The sequence below is a fragment of the Oculina patagonica genome, chromosome 3 (assembly GCF_052425735.1).
Source record: "Oculina patagonica isolate OP01 chromosome 3, crgOcupat, whole genome shotgun sequence".
NCBI classification, from domain to species: domain Eukaryota; kingdom Metazoa; phylum Cnidaria; class Anthozoa; order Scleractinia; family Oculinidae; genus Oculina; species Oculina patagonica.
Genome location: NC_135760.1, coordinates 28579334 through 28606944, shown reverse-complemented (window position 1 = coordinate 28606944; position 27611 = coordinate 28579334). Strand labels below are relative to the sequence as shown.

Here is a 27611-nt window from a genome sequence, read left to right as displayed (position 1 = left end):
TGCGCTATATAAATTGATTATCATTATCATTATGTAGGTTATTAGGTCCTTGGCTCTCACTTTCACAGCAGCTGTGGATAATTGCCATCTTGGTCCCTTCTAACTTAGGTGGGCTTCAGGCACAGTGACTTTTAACTGGTTGGTCACAAGTGGATGGGCCAGCATCATTTGCTATTAACCAGAGCTTACTTTAATTGGCCATGTGCACTGTAAGGATTAGTACACCAATTTCAAGTAATTTGCACCACACACAGCACCCCTCTACACTTACAACATGCGCCCCTCCCTTAGGCTTACTTTATCTTCTGACGGCATTGCCTTGAACTGCAAACAAGCACTCGGGTCGTGGGACCCACATCTACACAAATGACAACAAAACCACTTAGCTTTTTATTACAGTAATGTAATGTAACTTTGTCACACACTGCTTGTGCTTGGTTTCTAGGCGGTGGCTGATTTCTCTGTTGCTCACACGTGAGGTTTCTGTACCTAGAGTAGTTATCTTGTCACTTCTGACCTTTGATTTCTGCTCTATAACTTCAAGCACAGGGTCTGGGTCCTCTTTTGCAACACCAGAACTAGAAACAAACTGCACCAAGTCAGCTATGGTGAGATATCTACATGTTTCCTCTAAGGTCTGAAGGAACGTTTTTCTACATCGTCACAAAAGGAATTGTGGCAGTCTTTGCCAAACCTTCATCTTACTTCTTCCTGTGTCAATCTCTTTTAGTTACCCATAGCCATACCTGTAGAAATTTATTATATTTTGTAAGGTCATCTGACAATTTCTTGAAGCTCCTGTCTATCACCATACCTTGCAGCTGGGCAAATTGGGATAAGTTTGGTCAAGAATTTGATATGAGAGAAGATCAACTTTCAGAGATAATAGTCCGTTTTCTCCATTACAATCTTGTATTTTTCAAAATCAAGATTGTTGAAAAGATCTCAGTATGGACTGTCTGCTGATTTACCAAGGGAAGTTGCCAGATGGTGCAAAATTCATTTAAAGTATTCAGACAATTAAGGCAAGAAAAGCTGGCAAGTTGGCTTTGTAAAACAGCCACTCTGCTACACATGGACTCAAAGAGGACTGCATGAGGACTTCATTCAATTGGCCTTTCTTTTCAAATGTCTGGTAGACCCTTTCTAAAGCCTCAACTTTAATTAGCTTTATTAGCCCTTCAATCCAGTTGTTCACAATTATTTTAAAGCTGCACCAGAGTTAGACCCTCCTTTACACTTGTGCCGGGACCATATGCATCTCTTGTAGCTGCATTACCCTCAACATTGCAATGAAGTCGTTGTATTTCCTGACTCCTCAGTATCTCGGCTGACCAGTTGAGACATTCTACTAAGACGATCTACAAAAATTGCGATGAGCTATACAACCACAAGTGTAAATACAACATTCAATTTACCTTCAAACAGCAAATTCAACAATGAAGACATGCAAGCAGCACTCGATTACAGTCAAAAGCTCAACCATGCTTTAATAAAAAGTGTTTGTTTGAATAAATTGATAATTCTGCACTTTCACTGAAAATTTGTATTTTATTTTATTTAATTTTGTTAAAAAGGTCCTTTGGTGATTTTCAATGAGTTTAAATTTCTGTGATATCGAAAAGAATAAAAAACCCTGGAGTAGCAACCAATGGCAGATGGATTAATTTTCGCAAAACACTCAAAAAGCACTGACTATGTACGCTCATTCTTGACCTTGGTGTATAAATAAACAAACAAATATTCTTGTCGCAAGGTCTGAAAAATTTATAAGCGAAGCTTTCGACTGTATCGCACAGTCTTCATCAGCGATTAAAATTAGCTCACATTGTCTCGTAAATGCAAATTGTTTAATGCGTGACAACAGATGGTCAAAAATGGCGAGAAGATCATAGCCCCTGTCTCTGTTCAGCGTTGGGCGTTGACGTCTGATATGGATGGCCTCCTTGATTTTCCTTTTAACCTCTACCGACTCTTTATCAAGAATCTTGACTCCTTCCCAGTCGATCTGGAGGTTGGCCTGAGACTGGTGTTCCTGTATTGCAGATGTTGCTTGTTTCTGATGTTCACCCAGTCGCTTTTCCAGAGTTCTCGCTGTCTCGCCAATGTAATGTTCACCGCAATCGTTGCATGTGATGTCGTATACCATGCTGGTCTTCTTTGCAGTTGGTGTCTTGTCTTTTGGATGAACTAAGATTGACCTCAGCGTATTGTAAGGCTTGTGGCATGTGCGAATGTCTTGTGCTCTGAAGACTCTACTAAGATGTTCGGAGAGTCCTGACACATAAGGCAGGCCTACGGAGATTGGTCTAGTTGTGTCCGAGGTGTTGTTCGCCTGACTTGTGGGGCTGGGTCGAGAAGGTACTTTAAACATCCAGCGTTTGTAACCATTTGCGAGTAGAGCACTTTGGATGTGCCGTACTTCCTTTGCCTTGTCTTCCTCCTCGCTTACAAGGTGTTCTGCTCTGTGTAGAAGGGTTCTCACAACTGATCTTTTGTGACGTAGGTGATGATTTGAGGTGAAATTGAGATATTGATCCGTGTGGGTGGGTTTCCTATACACAGTTGTTTTTGTGCTCCCTTCTTCATTCACATGGACACAGCTATCAAGGAAGGCTAGTTTACCGTCTTCCTCTTGCTCGCTGGTAAACTTTATGTGAGGGTTAATGCTGTTGATGTGTTGGGTGAAACTATCGATGTTGGAAGCCTGCATTTTGGTGAACGTGTCATCCACATAACGATACCAGATGTCAGGTGGGTTGGGTGCCGTAGATAGGGCAAACTTCTCGAAGTGTTCCATGTACAGGTTGGAAACTATCAGGGAAATAGGAGACCCCATGGTGGTGCCTTTGTTCTGTTTGTAAAAGTCTCCATTGTACATAAAATAGGTGGTATTCAAACATAACTTCAATTTCACCTCAAATCATCACCTACGTCCCAAAAGATCAGTTTTGAGAACCCTTCTACACGGAGCAGAACACCTTGTAAGCTACAAATAGTCCAGTCATTTTGTGGTTGGACCTGCAACTTATTGCAACAGAAGCTTTCTTACCGCCAATCATTTCGAATAAGTCCCTAGATCAACATACTTAAAAAGTCCCAAAGGATCCATGCATGGGAACATCTCGAAAAATTTAACAGATTCTAAGTTGTGCTTTTGCGTAACATGAAAACAAGCTCAAAAACAGAAATTATGTTATTATGCTTGTTTTTGGCCAGAATTTCATTCATTTCATCCAAAAACCATGAAATGTACTTCAAATATGCCTGAAAACTTTCATCCGAAGGAAAAATTGATCAAAAAGTATTCTGTAAGCAAAATAAATCTCATTATATGAGGTGCGCACGGACTGCACGTGCAATGATTTTGCCAGTCAGTATATGGTCAACTGCGTTTGACGCATATATTAACTCCAGAACTTCCCTCTACCCCGATCCTTCCATAGGATGACCAATGCTACCAAGGAAGCTTATTTGCGTGTGAAAGGCTCCTAATTGCAAATTAAATAACTTTGCCTAAGTCACTGTTAGCTGGTTCGGTGCTGATGATGTGGAACACCTTCCACCAAAGGGGCTGGTCAAATGTGACGATGGGGTTAGCGATGTTGTGGCGCCGCGCATGTTCAGACACAAATTTTTAGAGTGGAGGAAATACATGTGACGTCGCTTGGGTTCAGGTCCCCTGATGGTTACCCCAGTGGACAGCTTGCATCATTCCAGCCCATGCTGGGCGTGTGGTGTTAAACACTACATTTGCAACAACTACGTTATTGTACTCTATTTCCACTTGTGATTGCCTTGGCTCAGATGGTGGGCCGTATCAGTATTTCTTTTTTTCCAGCTGCTGAGATGTCTTGAGGACTAATCTTTCGTCTCGGGACTCGACAGGACGCTTCTTTTTCGGTTAGTGCCAGGAGTGATGGTACAAATCATGCCCATGTCATGAAAGGAGTCGTTACCTTCAAGGGTTCGTAGATTATGTTCCACATTGTCAGCTACGTACTGAACAAACTCTCTGTCATAATCCAGAAGCTATGGCCATGAAGGGTGTCTATTAGAAATCGCGATGCGAAGTTGTGATGGAGCTGCATTGCTAAACCAACTTGTAAAGGCGCAAGAATCACTCTTGGTCGCGCCACCTAAACGATAGCCCGTCCAATTGATGCTAACTTTCCGTAACTTATCTTTACCACCCAGAATACCCTCCAAAAACATCTTTAGCATGGCTGGGAGGAATTCAGCGCTTTTCTCAGCTTCTTTTGATCAAAGGGTAGATTTCGATGGATTTTTTATGCAATTTGATGTCATTCTTGATCAACCTTGAGGCAGTTCAGATTATACTTAATTTTTCCGTATCCAGATCAACATCCTTTTGTTGTGAGTGAAATTTGTGCAGAATAGCTGATGCGGTACGTACTTTTAAATTTTTCCTGAAGTCTTGCTTTCATATGGGTGCAGCTATGCGGCAGTAGTCGAGTCACCAAGATACTCCTCCATTTTATCCATTAGATCCATGACAGTAATTTGTTTGTCGTCGTTCTCCTTAAGAAAGCTCGCTACTTTGACAAACGCTTCGTTTTTTTCTTCATCTTGTGGACGTCCGATTTTTCTTTTCTTACTATCAGGCTGATCTGAGGCACTGAATACTTTTGGCATTTGTTTTTTGGTCCTGAAGTTGACGCTGCATAGCTGATGGTGAACAGCACCGGCAGAGAGATACTATGTCATCTTCAAGGGATTTTTGGCAAATTGCACAACACATTTCATCCATTTTAGGCTCTTGCTGGTCTAAAAATTACCAGGATACAAATTAGACTGTGTCAAACGTGCAATAGAATCATAGACGCTCTATGTTTAGTCCAATAAATTTCAGCAATCGGGTTTAAAACCTTTCGGGTTTAAAACCTTAACTCACTGCAGCGTCGTATGCAGTGATCTCGCTTTTTAGTTTATATTTTCGAAGCCAGAATGTTATACGTTGCATTTCAACTGCGTTGAAAGACTCAAAGAAATACTGTAGCCGCAGAAACTCGCTAGAATCACTTTAGAAACGATGCTTTGGATGTGATACACTATGATTCAGCAAAGGGAAACTTCTCCATTTTGAAAGAAAAATAACTCTTGAAGAGAACTCAGAATACACTTACCTGGTCGGAGCACAGAACATTGAAGTTCTCAAGCCATTTTGTTCGACGGAGATTAAAATTTCTGCAGGCGTCAAACACAGCACACTATACCTGCGAACTCTCCCGTCTTGGGTGTGAGTCTCGGCTCCGAGTTAAAAACTTCGATCTCACGCCAACTCACGCTTTTCTTACTCTTTCCGCACGAAAATTAAGCTTTCTTGAATTGTTTCACTATTTTTGAATAAAGGTTTAAACAGTTCAACAAGTTTCATTAAAAAGTAAAAAAATAAAAAATCGCTCCAGATAAAAAACCAACTTAATGTCATTTAGTCCTATACACAGGGTTGCTAGTTTTAACATGGCAAGCACCTGAAATACACTTAAAATTAAAGCTGTGTACATATGAAATGTCCCAAATTAACTTGATTTCTTAAATAAAAGAACCTTCCACTTGAGATATCGTTTCAAATTTTGTTGTATTTTTGACTTTAAAGGCATAAACACGCGCGTTTTTGTAAAAGCTTTATTCAGCCTCATTTCCATGCATCTCTAAAAACGTGTCTCGGAGCTTCTCAGAAAACCCATTTTTCAATAACTTTCCCTTCCGGGATTTTCTGGGACTTTTGATATGTTATTAACGATAAGTTTCTCGGTCAAAAACCGTTGGAATTTCTTCTGTTGCAATTAGTTACAGGTTGACCCATTATTTTTGGTAAATTGACTGGACTAAAACGCTGGATGTTTAAAGTACCTTCTCGACCCAGCCCCACAAGTCAGGCGAAAACAAAACCTCAGAGACAACTAGACCAATCTCCGTAGGCCTGCCTTATGTGTCAGGACTCTCCGAACATCTTAGTAGAGTCTTCAGAGCACAAGACATCCGCACATACCACAAGCCTTACAATACGCTGAGGTCAATCTTAGTCCATCCAAAAGACAAGACACCAACTGCAAAGAATACCGGCATGGTATACGACATCACATGCAACGATTGCGGTGAACATTACATTGGGGATACAGCGAGAACTCTGGAAAAGCGACTGGGTGAACATCAGAAACAAGCAACATCTGCAATACAGGAACACCAGTCTCAGGCCAACCTCCAGATCGACTGGGGAGGAGCCAAGATTCTTGATAAAGAGTCGGTAGAGGTTAAAAGGAAAATCAAGGAGGCCATCCATATCAGACGTCAACGCCCAACACTGAACAGAGACAGGGGCTATGATCTTCTCGCCATTTTTGACCATCTGTTGTCACGTGATTAAACAATTTGCATTTACGAGACAATGTGAGCTAATTTTAATCGCTGATGAAGACTGTGTGATACAGTCGAAAGCTTCGCTTATAAATTTTTCAGACCTTGCGACAAGAATATTTGTTCGTTTACTTAAAAAGCACTTTCAAGACGTCAGTGCAAAAAGAAAAAAACTAGTTTGTAGTTTTTTGAAGTGGTACGTTTTTCCTACGTTTAAGCCATGTTGATTCAATTTATACACTGATTTGAGAGGGTCATGACTCTTTTTAAGTACATATTTACCTTGACAAATCAAAAGTATTTTAAGAAGAGTTATGCTTTGTGTTCACTAATAAATCTTAATAGTTAGGTTGGCCCATGGAAACTGAGTGCACGAGAAGAAAAACTGTAAAGGGCATTTTGACAAATTGCACCATTTTTAGAGAACTGATTGAAATTCTTTGGCTTTGGTTGGCTTTGGTTGGAGCAGTCCTCGATCAATACATCTTTTGAGCTTAATTTTTGTCCCTTCAGGAGGGCAATAAAATCCATTATTTGTTATCTCTTATGATTAGCAAACAGATATAAAGAAAGTATTTTCCAATAACAGGGTTGCCACAGGTCAGGAAATGGTCAGAGGAAAATAAAATTTGAAGGTCAGGAAGCAGCCAGGGAATTTTATTTTTAGCAAATAAATTTGATATTTGGAAGTCAGGGCCAGTGGCAACCATGAATGGAAATAAAATGGTTAGAAGTTAAACAAAATGGTTGTGAAACACCATATACTATCTCATGTTTAGTGAGAATGGGTTTCTTTATTCAAAGAGAAGAACACCAGTGTGTAATTTACGATCAGAAACAGATGGCTAATCGACAATCAATAAAAAGGGATGTAATTAAGATGGCTTGTTCAATGTTATTACAAAAATGACAGTCAGGAGTCAAGTAATTCTCTTTTCATTTTGTATAATAGGCTATTTGTACATTCTGTATGACCTTGTACTGAAAAAGTGCCAGTTCTCACAAAACTCAGACAGCTTGTCAATCTCTATTAACCTTTTGTTCTAAATGCTTGGTTAGCCATTTTTGTTGAGGAACAGTAACATTTAAAACTTGCCAGTACAGGATTGGGTCTGTCCATTTTATGAGTTCGAGTTCGAGTTAGAATTTCGAGTTGAACTAGTTGAGTTCGAGTTAGAATTTAGAGTTCGAGTTAAAATGTCGAGTTTGAGTTAATATATCGAGTTCGAGTTGCTTGCGGTTAGCTCCACTCTGGTTTGCTTGCGGTTAGTTCCACTCCTATTTGCTTGCGGTTAGCTTTCATTTGGTGATAAGGGAGACACTATGCGTGACCAACTGGGAAAATGTTACCCCATAACTCGAACTCAAAATTTCTAACTGGAACTCATAAATCGATACACTCACAGGATCATGTATACTAGTAATACGTGACTCGCAGGGCCTCGCGAAGCTCTGGGTTGGGGAGGGAGGGGGGGGTGTTATAAATAAGGAGTGATAACCGGTTTTAACCGGTGATTTGTTATTGTTGCCTAGTAACAGACATGGCAGCGACACCCTCGTTCCCAGGGTCTACTCCGCTTTGAAAATGGCGGCTCTTTCTGGTTCGTAAAGAGGTATAAAGCGTTGGGAAGCGCAGGCTATTTTCAAAATCATCGACAAATTATTGGATATTCGCATTTTGGACATTTATTTCAGGGCATTAAAAAAAAAGAAGAACGAACGGCAGGAGGATTCGAGCCCTCCATCCGCGCGCCCCTGATGGCCATGAAAGGTTTATAGCCTGAATAGGCATTGAGGGAGTATTATGTGCAAATCAGTGTTATTTTGATCCAAAAAGAAAAATGATAAAAATGAAAGGCTCAGGATTCGAACCCACAAAAAAAAAAAGAAAGAAAAAAAAAACCTTAGCCGGACTCGAACCCCCGCCCTCAGTCCCGAAGATCTGATTTGAAGTTCGACGCTCACACCATTAGGCCACCAGCGCGCGGCCGTGTGACGTCATTTCCGCCAGACACCAAGCTCACAAATATACATATATATATGACCGTAAACTCCACAGGAGATTTCATCCCACCTGAGCCCTTTGAGGGACAAAATTATACACCCCGCTACGCTCGGCCTTCGGCCTCGCTTCGCGAGGAATTATAAAATATTCATAGTTATGTTACATAGTTGACATCATAACTGCAAAGAAAGAGCAGTGAGCCACATAAATTAGAAAGAAGAAAGTTTAGTAACATCTTCCAATGAAACTTATCTACAGACTAGCAAAAGACACTTCACCCAACATATTTTAAACACTTTATCAAATTTGTATCAAAGATCATAGAAAACGTTTGTTTCTACCTTGCAGTCAGAAATGAATTTGTACACTTCTTGGGACAAATACTCCATGTAAAACCAGCTAATCGTGCAACATTGTTATGCCTGGTTCAAACAATGATCCTATAATGTGCAGCATTATATGATAATATTATTCAAATGATTATAATAATAACAATAACTACTTATGACAAACGTTTAATTCACAAATGTAGCAGAATTAACAGGAGGCAGTGTGGCCTAGTGGTTAGGGGGGCCACACTTGTAATCTGGAGGTCCCGGGTTCAAATCCTCCTCTCTGCCACTAGTTGGATTTGTCTTCGGTGGCCCCGAATTCAACTCCTCCACGCTTAGTAAATAGCCAACTGGTCAGCCTCCTACCAGTTGGGATTTTTAATAAGTTTCTGTTGTATTTACAATATTTGTTTGTTTTTTACAGTGTCCCCAATTAGCACAACAGTGCTAAAGACATTGACGGACGTGTTTAAAACATGAAATGGCGAAATGATATGAAAGATGAGAGCCAAATTAAGTTAAATGATATTACCGGTCCAAAATAATGAATTTTTTTTTTTTTTTTTTTTTTTTTTTTTTTTTTTTATAAAAAAAAAAAAAAAAAAAAAAAAAAAAAAAAAAAAAAAAAAAAAAATTTTTTTTTTAAAAAACCCCACAAGCCGAGACAAAAAAAACCCGGAATAATAAAATTAAGGTCGCGGAAATTAACGTTAACAAAAATTAACGCGACTTAAATTACAGTAACGCGAATTTTTGAAATTCGCGTTAATTTCATGAAGCGTTAATTTCCTATAATAAGGTATATTCTTTTCTTGGCTTTAGGAATAAAAGTCCTCTTCAGAACAACCCTGGCAATAATGAAATTAGCTCTTACTCCAAAGGATCTTCCACACTGTCAAGGGTATGTTTACAACTGTATGTAGCTTAACCAAGTGTTTCAAGAAATCAAGAGTGCAAACATTAAAAAGTGAACAAAATAAAGCAGAAAAAAGTTTAGATTCACCGAGTCACAGAAAATGTTCTTCCCTGTTAAATGTGCCACGGAGATACTTTGAAAGGCGAGAAAACCTCGTCGACCTGCAATTCTGCCTTCGAGGTAGAATTTTGAGATACAACGTCGGCTTCAGCGATAAAAGGCTCCGAACCACCATCCGTAGAGATCATAGCAGTCCTCTCACAGTATTAAAATGAAATGAAGTAAACGCCAGGATGGAGAGCATGAGCAAGAGGCTGGGAATCTAGCAACTCTGAATCCTTAAAAACTAAACACCAACCAATCACATACTCGCTGGAGACACTAATGGCGTGCTCCAACAAAACACGAAAAACATAAACTGCCAATTAACGAACTGTATCAACTTCATACCAGCGGAAAATACATTTGTACATTATTCCAGCTATGATGATAATGAATTTCTGTTAAGGTTCGTTTTCAGTGTCTTCTAAAGTAATGATTGAGGCAAACAAACGCGATATTCGGTTAACATCATGTTACTTGGAAATTTTTCCAGGCTTCTATTGCTTGGAAGATGCATGGTATCTTGTGTGCAAATAAAATTCTTACACTGTACATGTTCTTTAATAATAAGAAATCACACAACTGCTTTCTTATTTGACTTTGTCTCATTAAACACACATGCATAAATAACCTAGCCCGATTTCGATGTATTAAAATTCAGCCTCAAACAAAAGACCTCATTACGAAGCTCCGAGGAACAAACTATAGAGTTTGTGGGGTTTATTCCCCAGATCCTCATAGTGATTAATATTTCTATTGTTTTAGGCTGAATTTTTTTATTTATCGAAACTGGGCTATTTTAAAATATAACTTTCCATTTAAGAATTGGTTTCCATGTAAGAATTGGTTCATGCTCATTGTACGTATATCAAGTTATGGATGCACGCAGCATGTTGCTCAAGGCGTAGCTGAGAGCAATTCTAGCTTCTTGAGTGCTCTCCAAACTTCCCAAGTGCATCCATAACTTGATATACGTACAGCTAAAGGCACGATCCAATTCTTTTTTAAATTACAGGGTTGGAAACTAAAATTTCTGAGCACTCGCCATCTGGGCGAGTGACCTTCAAATTGCGCTCGCCCAGGGAAATTTTTTCTCGCCCAGTCACCTCCATTAAAGAAAGGAAAATCTAGCCGCCTCCCCTAACAATTTTAATCACGTTCGATACTCATCGTGCCACAGTGGTGGTCGATCATGATACAGACTGCAATCTATTTCTTGAATGAAAAATCGCCAAAAAAAAGACCTAACTTCACAATTTAACCGTGAGCATGCTTACTTCAAAAGTTGAAACGCAGTTTTAAATTTGATACGTCTTCCCAAATTCCCGTATGTTGCAAGCAAAGTGTCGAAATTGTACAGAAAAAGAGGCGGGAAAATCAGGAAATAGCAATCTTGCCGCGTTTCGTGGATCGGTGCACGCTTATTTTGAAAACTATAAATTATTCTGGATATGAAAATCGTACTCGCCAAACCGGGTGAGTGATCCGTGATTTGTACTCGCCCGACAGTTTTCACACTCGCCTGGGCGAGTGGGCGAGCGCTAAATTCCCACCCTGAGTCATAACTGCTTTAACCTTTAATTACCATTCGTACAAATTTGTACGATTGGACCCTCTCTTTTTTATTTATTACAATTTTAATTACCATTAAAATTGTAATAAATAAATAAAAACCTTCTGAAGTTCTTTTTGACAAGGTCCCAGGACTGTTTCAGTGAGATTACATGAAGTGTTGGGTGTCTTTCAGTTTTTAAGTGGATTTCGAGCAATTGTTTATCTCAATTTTGCTTCGGTTTTTGCGTGAAAGTCGATGTGTTGATTCTCTTTGATGGATCTTTACAAGAAATCACAACTTGCGATTTTGAAGGCAAATGTGCGAAGGAAAGTAAACAAGTTCGTTCGAGTGATAATGGCGATTTTGCAAGAAAGAAGCAACGACTTTGGAAGTAGTAGGCACACTGAGAGTGGAAATTCAAAACAATTTGGTAAAATACTGGCATTACTTATTTAAAAATGCCATTTTAACCAACCAAACACTAAAACTAACCATTATTTAGTAAAATAAAAGAAAAAAAGAAAAAAATGCTTTTTGAGCCCTAAAGCACGAATTACAGCCAAAAGTACGAACATTTACCAAGACTTTACAACTTTCAACTTTCAACTTGCAATATCTCTGCGATGCAATGTCCAATTACTTTGAAACTTCGGGATATGTTTATTTGGCTCTTAATAGACACACGAGCAAAAAAAATAAAAAAAATCGAAATTTCAGTTCATTTGATCTTTAAGTTGTGAATGCAACATTAGCGTACTGTAACAGTTCAAGTTTGGAATTTTATTGCGTTATTTGGTAAGGGGGTTCATATCATATATATGTACAGGTGGAGTATAGCTAACTGTCGTGGGTCGTGGGTCGTGGGTGGGTCGGGGTCGGGTGGGTGTCGTGGGTGGGGTGTCGTGGGTACGTCACTTCGGCTGTCCGCGGCTTGTTGGGGTGTCTGTGCACCACTCACGGTGGGGGGCTTGTGTCCGGTCGTCCGTTGGCTGCCGACGTCCCTACGCGGTCGGTTTCGAGCGGGATGGGCAAACATTTTCTTCTCTCGGGGCAGCGCGTCGTGTCGGTCTCGGGACATTCCCGTCCGCACCCGTCCCCGCCCCTTCCTGGTGAAAAAAAAAAATACCTTCCCCTCCCTGCCCGTTTTTTTAGGGGGGGGGCGGCTGGCCACTCCTCATGGGTTGTGGGGGGGGGGGGCTGGGGCTGCCCCCTGCAGGTCTTACTTCTTGGCCCATAGACTTCTAGCCTGTTCGTCATGGTAGTTCGGACAATGGGTATCAGTGGTAGAATCGAACGGTTGTGACGTCTCTTTTCGCAACGTTTTGTCGTTCAGCTATACTTTAAAAAAAAATAGCGCTGAAGTTAATTTTTATTTAACGCATTTCATTTAAATAATCAAAATTCCGGGGAGCCCCCCCGCTCACGCTCGTGCCCCCCACTCAAATTTCCTGCGCGGTCCCTGTTCGCCGGGGTCGACTCTCTCTCTCCTCTCACTCCATGTGTATAGTGTCGATGTGGCTGCACTCCGTCGTCAACTCGCGGCCAGGCGAGCCATTGTATCACTTAAATTACCAAACGGCGCCTTTGTCCGGCGACATTTCCCACGGAAAAATCGTCAGTCTGCTGCACAGTGTCACGCATATTTAGTGTTCGTGTGGGGGGGGGGGGGGGAGAGTGAGTTTGCGGGACGAATCCTAATCGTAACGCGAATATAAAATAAAATTCCTATAAATTTTTAATTTATTGAACTGTTTTGTTGATATGTGTTTAACATTTTCGTGTTCCAGGGGTGTTTCGTGGTGTTCCTGTCCTGTTTCGACACCCAAAGTTGTGAACAGAACCTCTGGGGTCCCTACCGGGTCCTCCGTCCTGGCATGCACGAACTACTTCCTACAAATGTTTGTATCCTCTCTTTTTTTTTTTTGTTTTTTTTGTTACCCACGACTTTTACCCACCCCACGACTCCCACCCCCACCCACGCCCACGACAGTTAGCTATACTCGTACAGGTGCATGTTGATATACGTATACCTATGTTTCGGCAATGAAATCAATGGCCCAATTAGATATTACACGTAAATTAGAGTCTTGATATTAGTAGTGACTGGTTTGTGACATGATTTCTTAATTAATGTGCAGGCTATTTGAAACAAATGAGAGGCTTAGACATTTACCAATGAAGTTAATGCAAGAAGACTCCCTTATACCTGTGGTAAGACATACAAACCTTTTATTGAAAGCCATGTAGTCACTAAACAGGAAGACTACCAACACAGTGCACATGGTATACCTGCCAACTTGGCGTGAGTCAAAAACTTTGATCGCACGCCTGTGGACCAATTGCTCACGCATAGCTGACAATTTTTTAAATTGTGTGAGAAGTTTTAGCAGTAGTTTCAAATTTTCAAAATTTTAGCATTAGTTTCAAATTTTTAAATTGTCTGAGAAATTTCTCAGCTATGTGTGAGAAATTTTAAGTTATTACAACGTTTACTGACAGTTTTTTAAATTGTAAACTCAAAACAATAAGTGCATGTTAATGGCAATTTACTACCAAATACCTTAATTCTTTGTTTGTGGCGTCTTCAGATTTGGTTGAGACGTCTTCAAATATGGCACTCCCAGGATAAAAATCTCACGCCCTTGACTCGAAATTAGTTGTGATAATATCACTTTTTATGCCAGATTATGAATTAGATAATCAACTAATAAAGTCCTCCAAAGCATTCCCAAGTGAAGATGGTGTGGTCATTTGACTCAGAGATTCACACAATTAACCTACAGAGTTGTCTCTAAAATTGAAGAAAAAGCACTTGACACTTGGTTTAAAATTGTTCACTCCAGGACGTTTCAGTTTTAACCTAAAAGCCAACAATAGAAAAGAGAGAAAAAGAAAATGAAAAAAAGGCCGAATGATAAAAAAGGAAAACATGAAATAGTATATCTTTTTCTGACCCAAAAGCGTTTGCTTTTTGCACATCCCCAGAACAAAAACATGAAACTGTTTGCCTCAAAGTGACTGTTTGGCTGTAATATTCGGAGAAACAGTTTATGTGCAGTGAAACCTCGATTTAACGAAGTGCCAAGGGACTGGGGAAATTTGTTCGTTATATCGAGGGTTCGTTATATCGAAAACCTCGAATAACGAATTTGCGGAACAACAAGCAAAATGTTCGTTTTATCGAGGTATAGTTAATAATTGTTTTTTCACGCTGTGACGTTTCACTACCCACCATTTAATGAACTGAACGACTGTCAAAAATAACATTTGTGCTTTAATGCCTTATATCGACACAGGTTGTTGATCTGTTCTTTTGTCGCGTGTTAACTGAAACTCGTTTTATCGGGGTACATTTTACATTTGGGCTACTGGATAGTGTTCGTTATAACGAGGATTTCGTTATATCAAGGTTCTGTTCCATACATTTTACTGTAAGTTTGGCCGGGCTGAAGAATATCGTTCGTTATACCGAGGACTTCGTTATGTAGAGGTTCGTTAAATCGAGGTTCCACTGTATAGTGATAAATGGTTATTTGTGGTTTTTAAAATTTTGATGTTTTTTTGGACACTGATCAGTATATGATAATGTTAGACAGCTTTCAAGGTTTATTATTATTGACATTACTGTTTATAGTCCCTTAGTTTGAAGCTTTCTATAAAAGATCTTCGGAGGGAACATGAGCACCAGTTGTCTACGCGACCAAAAGGAAAGTCAGCAGTTGGCGGGGTCAGATGACAGCAGTATACTACATGCAGTGCCACAGTTGAAATAAATCCGTTATTTAAAAAAAATGATTTATCTATGGTGAAGATTGGATAACAGAGATAATAAAAATTTGAAATATTTTTTCATACATGTATAAAAACGTGAAATGTAAAAATGTGAGACTTTTTTTTATAGATATAGTTGCGAAGACAAGGAGTAGGCCACTCTTGGTTTCCATTAACGAGCTCTTATAGGTAACTATCAGTCGACAGAAAACTGAAGCCTGCACTATGATTCTTAAAGAGTATACCTATTTGACTATTAGTTACTAGTAGACTACCCTAAAACATGTCAAGTTTCTTCTTTCTTATTTAATAAACCCAAAGGTTTGAAGGTCTGACCTCTTTCAATGAGGTATGCCTCTCTAGCTTCATGCAAGTGGGCATAATGAGCAGTGAGCGATTTGTAATAAAATGAAGTAGAAATATGTTCGCATTGTTTGTTTTTTATGCAGGTTTTTGCCAATTTGAAGCTGCAAAAGCAGTTGTATGAGTTTAGGTTTCGATTGATATATTAAATACAATAGGTTATTTCTGAGTTACCCTTTGCCTGTTTTTAAACGAGTCTACTTGCAAAATCATTCATATGAAAATGAGTTTCACATACAGGTCCATTTTCTTGCAAATCAAACTCATTTTCATTTGAATGGTTTCGCACGTAGACTCGTTTTAAAACAGAGGCAAAGGGTAACTCGGAAATAGCCTATTAATTACATAAGGGGTGTAACTTCGACATCGAAGAATTGGGTACCACCTCTAGAATGTAGGCATAAAAATTTACCGTATACTATACCGTGCGCAACTCGACTGAGTTTTCAGAATTCGTAATTAACCAAAGAGTTGCCGACGATGAGGAACTTGTATCCTTTGACGTCGTATCTCTTTTCACCTCCATCCCGGTTAAGTTGGCGATCGAAGTTGTGAAAACAAACCTCGAGCAGTCCGATGAGTGGAAAGAAACAACCAACCTCACCGTGGAGCAAGTCATTGGCCTGTTGGAGATCGTGCTGAACAACAGTTATTTCACTTATGCGGAAATGCATTACCATCAAGTGTTTGGTTGCGCTATGGGGTCACCGGTCAGCGCAGTCATTGCGGACCTTGTTATGAACAACATCGAAGAACGAGCCTTGTCCACCTCTCCAGTAACACCTAGCTGGTGGCGGAGGTATGTCGATGACTCGAACGTATGTTTAAAGAAAACAGACGTGCAAGTATTCCACCAACATCTTAACTCTATTGACAGCAACATCCAGTTTACAATAGAGCGCGCAAAGCAAACGGACAAGGGTCGGCGTATTTCCTTCTTGGACACACAAATCACAGCGTTGAGCGATGGCTCTATAGAAATCGAAGTCTTCAGGAAAGAAACTCACACGAACAAATATCTAGATTTCGCCTCTCACAACCCAATGCAGCACAAAGAGGCCGTGGTCAAAACACTCCTGCACAGGGCCAACTTGCTACCGTCGCGCCCTGAACTGAGAACCAATAAACAAGATCGAGTCCTGCATGATCTGAGAGCAAATGGGTACCCTGACGTCCTGTTTAAGAAATGCGTCAGGGACAGAACAAAGGAGAGGCCAACGCAAGAAAGACCATTAGGACTTGCCGTCCTGCCGTACGTAAGGGGTGCATCGGATCGAGTGGGCCGTGTACTCAAGAAATTCCACGTTCGGACGGCATTCAAGCCTGTAAGAACATTAGGCCACGTATTCAGAAAGCCGAAGGATAGACCAGCGATTAACCGAATGGCAGGAATTGTTTACAAAGTGAAGTGCCACGACTGCTCTTTTACGTACATCGGGGAAAGCAAGCGCTTATGGTCCTCGCGCGGAGCCGAACATGATCCAGGCCGCGCGAGCAATAGCGAATCAGCATTTAAACAGCATGCTGAGTTAACGGAACAAAACATCCATCCTAAGGACGCCCAGATCCTCGAGCGTGGTGTAGTCAATTACAGCAAGAGGCTTTTCTTGGAGTCGTGGCACTCCACTTTGGACAGCGATGCTATCAACGAACGCAAAGCTTTTCCTCGCGCTTATGTGCCGTTAATTCAAAATTAAAATGTCGCACTAACGCACGGATTGGTAGCGCGAGCTCCAACAAACTTTCACTAACTCTGATGAAGGTGAACAGATGTCACCGAAAATTTAGAAAAGAAAAACAGATCGGCTTAAAACAATCTTCTTTAAATGTCTTCTACCGATCACACTACTGGTTCCAGTATTTTCAGTAACATAAAAAATTCCTCGACTTGCTTTCATCAGAGCTAGGAGCTCCTGTCAGAGCTCTTGGTCCTCGGAAGAACAGTCTTTGAATTATAGTCTGGCCTAATTTGAGTCCGCTCAGTTTACGCTGTTGTTCTTTTTAACTAACTGAAATATCAAATTAGGTCGTAAATTGCCGATATAGGGAAGATAAGTTTTTAAGTGGTGACGTCATCGATTAATAGCGACCTTTAAATTGGTCTATGAGTACGAGATTGAGTACGAGGTTTTAAACGAAATTCGTGTGCCTTCTATAATCACTTACCACACTAATCTTATAGTCAGCAACAGGAAAGAGATATACTTCGTGGGATATAACTGTCTCGAAATTCCAAAGTCGTACTCGTCTCGATCTCGTACTCGTGGTCAAACCTAATGGTCGCTTTTGTCATCGTGCGAGTGGACAGGATCTTTTCTTCTGTTGCGCGCGATCGACCTACGACTAGTGATGTTACGTAACCAGAAATCAAGTTTAACTCAACAAGAAATTGCCGCGTAGAACACAAAGTAAAATGGTCTCGGGCAATTAGAAAGGACTAATACAAATTATAAACGAAAGACACAAATTATATTTGACGAGTTCTATTAGATTTAGTTAACAGAAATCTTTATTTGTTTTAAAACATTGACCTTATATCGAATATCACACTACAAGATAACGCAACTTTTGTTGAACAAACAAACAACCCAAGTTGTCAGCTACTTTTAAGGTTGATTTCCACTGTCGCGTAAATATTTACGTACGTAAAACGTGCGTTAAAAACCTACGTTGACAAATTTTCACTAAACAGCGTCTTTTTTTCGTGCGTTGAACGTACGTAAATGCCCACAATCCTGAATTTTGGCGCCAAAAAGCAGGGTAATTTGTGTTAGAATTGCTTTATTATAAGTATTGTTTTTTGTTCCTGTACATTTTTCGTTTGCACGTGGCATTTTTATTATTTTCGGTTGTATGTGCTAATTTAGGTCAGTTTTTAGTTTGTCATTTGCAGTTTTTGTACGTCGTGGAATGGAACGTGAACCGAATGTTGACAAAGAGAATTTGCGGAGCCTGGATTTTGAATTTGTTTGTGTATGGGCTCGATTAAGAGTCTCGTTCGCACGGTTGGTTTCATATAGCATCGGCTATATATATTGATTCGCGAGGAACATAAACTTGGTGTACTCTATTGTGCTCTGTCTAGAGCGAATTTTTAAATATTCTTCTCAAAATGAAGATAGCATGTTTCAAAGTTTAGATTTCACATTTTTACTCTCTTAGAAGCCATTAACTTGTAGCAGTTTTTGAAATCGAAAATTTCGTTCTAGTGGGAGCACAAAAGAAGTTACGATTTATCACTAGGCTATATAATCATTTAATTTGGTGCGCTGTGCTAGCTGAAAACTTGGACACAAAATCGCATTATCTTCAGTTAAACTTTTAAGGGCTTGTAACATCACAGACAACGGTCATCTCTCAGTAAAGGTGGATTTCCACTGTCGCGTTTTTGTTGACGCACGTTAACGTACGTAAAAATTGTTAACGTACGTAAAAATGATATTTTACTCGCGCGATTACGTGCGTCGAATTAACGTTGTCCAATTTCCAATGCCACGTGTTGTTTTTTTCTTGGTATTTACGTATGTTACACGCACGTATACGTCCGTAGCGATCGCGAGTGTTTTAAAAAAGTTGAACTGAGTTCAACTTTTTTCGCGGCTGTCTGCAGTTACGCAGTGATTTACCCAATCATATTTTTGGATTTTATCACATGACACCACTTATCAAGTGGAAAACCATTTTTTTTTAATCGCCGGCGATTTACATGGGAAAACATTCAGATTTAGAAGCACTTCTCATCGAGAAAGTCCGAATATTTCCAACTGACTACAGAACCAAATTACACGAACGCAGTAGTGAAAGAAAACGCCTGGCGTCAGGTCACGTAGGCTTTGATCCGGCAATCCGGGAAGGTCGCCTCAAATCTTTTTTTTTTGACTTGATGGTGTCTTTCGGAAGTATATATAAAATGCCTCTTGGTCATATTCACGCATTTCTTTTACTAGCGTGTGGTACAAAGTGTTGTCATGGCAGCCATGTTGGAAGAGTCAAACAACAAGATATTTGCATAAAAATTCATTGTTTCACTCCTCCAATATGGCCGCCAAGAACGCACTCTATTCACCAACTTGATAATTCAGGATGACGGGCATTTACGTACGTTCAACGCACGTAAAAAAGATACGCTTTTTATTACTTTTAACGCGACAGTGGAAAATTGCCAACGTATCTTTTTTTACGCACGTTTTACGTACGTAAATATTTACGCGTCAGTGGAAATCCACCTTTAAAGGACAATCATGATGTAATTCCATCATCCCAGAGTATCCTTATTAAATTTTAGAGGAATCGATATTCAAAATGTAGTGAATTAAAGCTTTACAAGATAGCACTCTAACAAGAAATTTGGCTAATGAATATATTAATGAGCAAGGGTCCTGCGCGACCTTAAATCGGTGCGTAACCGCGGACAGCCGCGAAAAAAGTTGAACTCAGTTCAACTTTTCCGAAAACCCTCACGATCGGCACGTGAGTTTACGTGCGTGTAACGTACGTATTACCTAGAAAAAAAATGTGGCATTGGAAATTGTACAACGTAAAGTCGACGCTCGTAATCGCGCGCGTAAAATTTCATTTAAACGTACGTTAAAAAATTTACGTACGTTGACGTGCGTGGATAAAAAAGCGACAGTGGAAATCCACCTTTATTTACGTTACTTTTTTGACAATGTCCTGAAAATTATTCAAGACCCCCTTGTGAATCGTCATCGTTTCTGTATGCATTGCGTGCCGTTTATTGGGAACGGAGGGGGGTGGGGTGGGGCTACGAAGGGGACCATCGCCAGTAATCTTTTTACAAGTTGGGAAGGGTCAAACCTGTTTTGTTCACAGGCGGGGGAGGGTTACACCTTTTTCGGCAAGAAAAAATCACCCCATGTCGCTTCCTTTAATTAACATCGACTCTTATTTGTTAACAAACATGCACTTTAAACTTTATGTTTTTGCTGCTGTCAGACAATGGGTTACTTGTGTCAGAAATGCATGTACTTACTTAAAATTCTACTTACAAAATCTGTGATAAGGAGAGACTTATTATGCAACTTATTCGTATAAATAAAATAGCGGGCATATAGCAAGGTAAAATTAAGTTTTTTCACTAGCTTCTTATTAGGTAGGTTGGAAGTAACACCAAATAAATATTCCTGAACTGACGGCATGAAGATAGACTGATTGCAGTTATTAAACCATTGCACCACTTTTGACAAGAAGTCTTTAGTAAAATGACAATTTGAGAAGGTGTGTTCTATCGAATCTGGTTCTCCACAATATAAACACTCACTGTCTTCTTTAATACCAAAATTGCAGAGTTCTTTTTTAGTAACAACAACTCGATGCAGAAATTTAAATTGGAATTCTCTCAGCTTGTTTTCTTTGGAAACCTGTTTAAGTGATCTGAAAATTCTTTCCCACTGTTCTTCCTTTATTGGCAAGGATTTACCCCATTTCATCGGTCCAGTATGTGAACAATTCTGAACTTTCGTATTCAAAAACCTGTAAAAATCCTTTACTTTGGCTGTTTCAAAATTTACCTTAGCTGAATCATCAAGTTCGAAAATTGAGTTGTTTTCCAAAAAGATATTCTTAGGAAAAGATTGTAGGTAATTGTTTTTTGTCCCAGACAGCAAACTGTTTGGAATTGCACTAGCAACTTGATAGTAATTTAAAAAGTTAGTTTTACATTTGTATTTCGTTTTAAATGCTTTATATGAGAGCAGCTGGCCTTGTTCATCTAACAGGTCACTGATGGAGATAATCCCTTTTGAGAACCATTCGTTGATAAAAAATGTTTTGCCATCTATTAGTATTTCTCGGTTGTTAAATAAGGCCATTTGCCCCAGATCATATTTATAAAGAGTTTTAAGCTCGTCGAAAAAGAGTAGCATGTCCTTATAAAAAGTTGGTAGTTTAGAATTCAGCAGAGATACATCATAATTACATCGTAATAAGAAGTTCAGTCCACCTAGCTTTCTCAGGAAAAAGTCGGGTACAGATTTCCAGTTGAAATTTCCTTGTTTCAACAGACGTGAAATCCATGCCAGACGCATAGCCTTTATCATTAGATCGAGGTCGGGCATGCGAAGTCCCCCTTTCTCATAATCTTGATGTAAGCTCTCTCTTTTAATTTTATCTCTTTTTTTGTTCCAAAGAAAACTGAAGAGTTTCTTTTTAACAATTTGGGTGGTATCCTTGGGCACACTGATGTTAGATGCTGAGTATAGAATTTGTGACAATCCTAAACATTTTACAATCAACACTTTCCCAAATAAGGTAAGACCCCTTGGACTCCACATATCTAAATGAGTCTGAAGTTTTCGAACTTTTAAGTTAAAATTATAGTTGTCATTGGCTTTTTCAGCATAACAAAAGTATATTCCCAGGATTTTAACTGGATCTCGTGGCCATGACAGCTGTAACGGGGTTGTGTTGTTGTTCCGCCATTTGCCCAACCACAGTGCTTTGGTCTTTTTGACATTGAGTTTTAAACCGGAAATAGAGCCGAAGTCATTAATTAAACATAGGGCTTCCTCAACAGATTTTAAATCTGCACAAAAGAGATTAGTGTCGTCTGCAAATTGGTTCACTTTAACTTCGTTGCCGTAAATATTTATTCCTTTAACAAGCTTATTTTGGCGAATTTTACTAGATAAAATTTCTGCGCTTAAAATAAAAAGATATGGTGATAGGGGGCAGCCTTGTCTTACTCCCCTTGTTGGCTTAAACCAATTTGTCGCAAACCCGTTATTTAGAACTGCATTTTCAACATTAGTGTAAAAGACACTCGTCCATCGTTTAACATTTTCACCGAAATTGAAGAGATTTAACACGCTTCGAATGAAAGACCATTCCAATGTGTCAAATGCCTTTTTAAAGTCGACAGATACTAGGATACCCGTTAATTCTTCCATTTTAGTGTATTCCATAACATCACTAATAAGTCTCAAATTTTCACCAATGTATCGCCCCTTCATAAAGCCTGTCTGATCTGGATGTATTAGTTTTGGAAGAATTGTCTCAATCCGTCTAGCAAGAGCTTTAGATGCAATTTTATAATCTGTGTTTAACAGAGTTATTGGCCTCCAATTCTGAAGATCAACTAGATCGGAGTCATCCTTGGGAATTAAAGTTATTACACCACGGCGTTGTGAAATAGACATCTCCCCAACTTCAAAAGCTACGTTTAAGCTCTCCAAAACGTGTCCTCCTATTAAGGTCATTGCCCCGAAATAAAACTGAACATAGATTTTTAACCAAACTTCGCCTACTGGTTTATTACTTCAAGGGAACTTAAATTTTGAAATAAAAAGGGGGGTCACCAGATTCGTTTAGGAGCAGGACGCCATGTATATTCCATATAATTCCTTTATAATTCCTCTGCGAGTACTGGCAAAGTACACTTTTTTAGCGATAATTTATTTTTCAAACTCATGAATTGATCTGTTTTCATTTTACAGAAAGAATTTGATCGCTACACCCAAAATATGAGAAAAAATTGATAGGTCACCAGGCTCGTTTAGGAGAAAATGACAATTTACTTCTCTCGCGGACTAAGCCGCATAGAAAAAAGCCGCCAATTTGTTGATGTGCTCGCGCGCGCGCCCTAATTACGCGTAAAATTCTGCGCAGTAAGGATGCGCAATGCAAAACAGGGCAATGACCTTAAGTCAAACAAAATGATTATAAAATTCTATGGTGAAGCCATCCTCGCCTGGAGATTTATTTTCCTGAAACGATTCTAGAACTGTTTTGCATTCGTCGAGTGTAAGAGGACCTTCTAATTCGTCTCGATCTTCGTCCGAGAGTTTTGGGAAGCTTACATTTTCGGTGAAAAGATCAAATTGTTCCTGCGATGAGATTATTTTTGAGGAGTATAGATCCTCATAAAAGGCCTGGATAGCTTTCAAGATTTCCTTTTCTTCTCTTATTTCTACATTATCTTCTGTTCTGATTTCGTTGATGGTTTTCCTATTGTAATTTCTTTTTTCCAGATTGAAGAAATATTTAGTGGGTTTTTCTCCTTTTTCTATCCACCTACATTTGGATCTAAACATTGCCGCCTTTCCCTTCCGATCGCAAATTGAATGAAGCTCTGTTTTCAAAGCTTCAAATTCATTTATAATTAAGTTTTCATATAACGCGCGCTCTGATTGGCTGAAACAGTGTACTTTATCAGAGTCCAGATGTACGGAGGAAATGTCACGCCATCGACCCAATATGGCCGACCACTATTCCCGAACGTCTTTCTCGGATTTTGTCTTGACCCTAAAATCTTCTTTGACCTGAAAAACGAGAATGAGAACGAGCTTTTAGCGTCAGTTAATTCAAAACGTCCTGTTCCTAACAGCACAAATTGCACGGCGATAGAAAGTGAAATTTCGGTACAAGTTACGGAAAAAAAACACCGAGCCGGAAAGTAAGCTTAACAACAAAACAACCAACCAAAGATTTGTAAACAACTCAAGGCCGAAATTGAAGACATTATAACGAAAGCAGAAACGAAAAACACGAGAGATAGTACTAAATGGGCTATCTGAGTTTTTGAATACGAGTTTCACATTAAGTAATGTTTAATAAACAAGCAGGAGTGCTTTATCAAGTTTAAAACACGAGGCGCAGCCGAGTGTTTTAGACTTGATGAAGCACGATCTGCGAGTTTATTGAACGGCTTCAAAGACATTCCTAAATAAGCGTGTCCCAATAGAGTTCATGTCATCGATGCCTCTGTGTACGTTGGAAATTAGCATACGAAAAAATATTACGTAGAAAATTAGTATGCAAGAAAATCATATCTCACACGTGTTTTGAACTGAACGAAGAGGACATGGCGTCCACTTCCAAGGCTTTTCGAAAGCTTAAAAATGCCGAAGAAGGGAGGAAATTATTAGAAAGTGCTACCCCAAAGTCAACACAGGCAGTGACAAAGTGGTCCTTGAAAATTTTTCGGGAATGGCAGAATGATAGGAAAAACAGAAGTCCAGCAATCGAGCCTTGCGCCTTCAGAACTGACAACTCTAAAGTGCAACGCTTCGACACTGACATAACCAGTATGACGGCTGACTCATTGAACTTTTGGCTGATTAAATTTGTCGAAGAAGTGTGCAAAGAGAATGGTTAAAGGTACAGAATTTTTCTGGATCTGTATTTAACAACTGTACTATTAATTTTGTACAAAAGTAAATGTACTGCGTGTGTAAAGAACATTAAATATTCACCACCAGTTGTTGTTTCAGTTGATGTATTGTTAATTAATATTCATAAATCACGTGCAGTGACTTTATATCTGATAAAACACCGCATACTAATAAGGAAGAGGTTTTATCAATATAAAGTCGATCCACGTGACGTATTATCGACCAGTTGATAGGTTGATGGGCTTATGAATTATTAATGAGTTTTTGAAGTACGGAATTTTAGATAAAACACGCACAGCTACATTTTCGAGTAAAAAAACAAAACAAAACAAACAAACAGCAATTCAAAAAACAGAAAACTAAATTAGCTAGCGAATACACACACAACTCAGACTTATCACATACTGAATAATTTTTTCTGGCGTTTTCAAAACAGCTTGGTGCCGTGAAAGAAAAATTGCCAAAAGCCTTCACAAATGACCAACAAAGAAGCTAGACAACAACCTCGGTAAATTCTACGCCGAAGCTCGAACAAAAGACGGTGAGCTTTACTCGAGGTCATCGCTTCTTGGATTTCGCAACGCTGTCGAGAGACACCTAAACAATTCACCCCTAAACCGAGGAATTTTTATTGCAAAAGGGGTTGAATTTCAAGCTTCAAACAAGCTGCTGCAAAGTTGGAAAAAATTGAACAAGCGCGAAACAAAGAAAACATCGAACACAAGTTTACCTGTCATTCCAAAAGCAGACGTCCAGAAATTAAAAACCTCCAATGCAATTCAGGAAGACAATCCTGTTCCTATATCCTTAACAGTACAATGAATGGAAGGCCACAGCAACCGATTCTTTTTCCCTTGAATCCGATGGTTGTAAATGATTCGCGAAACACGCCGCACGGCCGCAGCATTTTGTGAAGTGCCAGCCACAAGCTTTGAGCAGTTTGTTTTCTAGTTGTCAATTTAACAACGTGCAAGTTTTCATGGGTCAGAATTCAGCCGGTTTTCACTGAACAGTCTACTTTTCTATCCTGTGTTGTACTTAAAGTCCTAAGGACTTCAAGGACTCGTGTTAAAATTCGGATTCCACTTGACGTTTTCAACAATTCAGCTTGTGGATTTCTGAACTTTGATGGTTTCAAACTTGATGGTTTGACAGCTGTTGACAGCTGATGTCTTTTTCAACCAATCAAATTATTTTAACCATTCTAACAAGTTTTGTGATTGGCTAATTGTTGCGTACTTTATCAGAGTACAGATGTACGCTGACGCCACTGCTATTCGCTTGAAAAAAGTTTGTTTTGAAAATAATTGCGCGAATTCGTGGGGAAATTAATGAATTTCTTAATTATAAAACAAATAAAGAAGCCTCGACTGTGCTCTGTTCTGTTGTAAAGCACTTAGGAAGCGACTAGAGCACTCAAGAAGTAGGGAGAAACACTCGCCTACGGCTCGCGTTTCACCATACACTTCTTTCGTGCTCTAGCCGCTTCCTGCGTGCTTTACAACAGAACAGAGCACAGTCGAGGCTTCTTTATTTGTTAATTAAAGTATTACTCACATTAAGCAGGTTAGTATCATTACAAATTTTATTATCGAGGTAATCAAGTCGCTTTGAAATTTCTTTTTCCCTCTGGGAGAGATCTCTTGACTTTTGTTTTGCAAAGAGAATAGATTGCTCTCTTATTTCCATTTTCATTAATTCCCAGAATAGCTGCTTGTCCTGCACAAAGGAATATTTCTCGCGTACCTGAAAAACGACATTACGAATACGTGCTGTGTAATCTTCATCATCAAGCAAAGTATTGTTGAATTTCCAAAATCCGGGACCCCTTGGGGTCGTCACAGGCAATGCTAGACAGAGAAAGAGCGTTTTGTGATCAGGAGCGATCGAAGTGGTAATTCCAACACTGTTAACAAACTTTACCAAGAATTTAGCCACTAGGAAAAAATCGATTCTTGACCTAACTTGTAAAGATTTCGATTCGTACGAAAAATGTTGTGAATTCGGGTATCGAGTTCTGTAAATGTCGACTAGATCAAACGTTTCCATGGTAGTCAGAAGTAAATTTCTAAATGGTGTAGGTTTCCAAAGAACTCCGCCCTTTTTATCTTTTTTTGTTAGTGTACAATTCCAGTCACCTCCAATGATAATATTTGTCATTTCGGACTTGTCTATGATGCAACTGTTTAATTCCTGTAGGAACTCTAATTGTTCATATTGGTTGTTAGGTGCATAGATATTGCATAGCGAGATTTTCACGCCGTTTAAATGCACAGTAATCAGAATAATTCTTCCTGTTTTGTTACTGAAATTATTTTGTTCATTTAGTTGAATAGCTGGATCAAATAAGATGCAAACACCTTTGCTGTGGTGAAAATTGCCCTGATTTTGAAAAAAATTGGCGCACGTAATTCAGCATGGTTTACAGGGTTTATAGTTAAAAATATCAAAGATGAGTAAACGGAGGCTATTAAACGATCTTAGTCACATTTTGTAGAAGTGCGTCTGTTTCGTAAATAATTCCATCTTTTTTTGTAAAACTAAAACCTGAAAAAACGCATTTGAAACTGTCGAACGGCAAAAAGGAAAGCTCGAAAAGCGAAATTCAAACCGTCAGTGTGACAAAAAATCAAACTTCCACTCCATGTCATGTATTACGAATACAAAATGGAAAATATGAAAATAAAAGGGGTATCAATCCCAGTAGAGCAAAGAACATGTTTGGTATGTGAATAAAATTGCGTAGAAGACGAAAAGCATTTCTTGATGTGTTACTCATTTTCTCGCAAAACCACAGGCAGCCCAGGCTCTGGCTTCGTTAATAATTTGCAACGGTCGTTGTAGCCAAGACTACCTAGCATTTCCAGGAACGCACCACGATGTTGAATTCACCATTTATTCTTCCATATAATAAAACGGAGTACAAGTGTGTAAACACACACAATATCCAAACAACTGATAACAACAGATGCTAACTGATGAAACTGATAAACTGATGTAACTGATGAAAACTGATGTAAACTGATGAAAACTGATGATTCAACTGAAAAATAAT

At 39.2% G+C, this 27611-nt stretch overlaps 4 protein-coding genes across 5 annotated transcripts in view; 2 read left to right on the top strand and 2 right to left on the bottom strand.

The window, feature by feature from the left end:
• LOC144647388 (TBC1 domain family member 10A-like) overlaps positions 1-15486 on the top strand; it is a 59104-nt gene extending 43618 nt beyond the window's left edge. For both annotated transcript variants that reach the window (XM_078507194.1, XM_078507193.1), the window contains exons 11-13: positions 9541-9619; positions 13430-13502; positions 14926-15486. In XM_078507194.1, the coding sequence (XP_078363320.1) occupies positions 9541-9619; positions 13430-13502; positions 14926-15027 (254 nt within the window). In that variant the 3' untranslated portion in view covers positions 15028-15486. The remainder of the gene's footprint in view (positions 1-9540; positions 9620-13429; positions 13503-14925) is intronic.
• Positions 1-27611, bottom strand: part of LOC144647380 (uncharacterized) — a 308906-nt gene that overhangs the window by 41036 nt on the left and 240259 nt on the right. The window lies entirely within an intron of this gene.
• LOC144645923 (uncharacterized) lies at positions 299-6526 on the bottom strand. Its single transcript, XM_078505438.1, has 5 exons — positions 6463-6526; positions 1739-2565; positions 1218-1361; positions 518-637; positions 299-358 (listed from the first exon to the last, which is right to left on the bottom strand). Exons 2-5 carry the CDS (start codon positions 2372-2374, stop codon positions 299-301), a joined length of 960 nt encoding a protein of 319 aa, XP_078361564.1. The 5' UTR covers positions 2375-2565; positions 6463-6526.
• On the top strand, positions 16094-21640 carry LOC144647607 (uncharacterized). Its single transcript, XM_078507388.1, has 2 exons — positions 16094-16750; positions 21575-21640. Exons 1-2 carry the CDS (start codon positions 16094-16096, stop codon positions 21638-21640), a joined length of 723 nt encoding a protein of 240 aa, XP_078363514.1.

Bases quoted from the DNA above. Each gene is read 5' to 3' on its own strand.
- LOC144647607 (XM_078507388.1), top strand. From the start codon at position 16,094: ATGCATTACCATCAAGTGTTTGGTTGCGCTATGGGGTCACCGGTCAGC. The intron at 16,751-21,574 runs GTAAGAACATTA...TTTGTTCCAAAG, and splicing joins TTCGGACGGCATTCAAGCCT to AAAACTGAAGAGTTTCTTTT.
- LOC144645923 (XM_078505438.1), bottom strand. From the start codon at position 2,374: ATGTTTAAAGTACCTTCTCGACCCAGCCCCACAAGTCAGGCGAACAAC. The intron at 638-1,217 runs GTGCAGCTTTAA...ACGTTCCTTCAG, and splicing joins TAAAGGAGGGTCTAACTCTG to ACCTTAGAGGAAACATGTAG. The intron at 359-517 runs GTCAGAAGTGAC...TCATTTGTGTAG, and splicing joins TTATAGAGCAGAAATCAAAG to ATGTGGGTCCCACGACCCGA.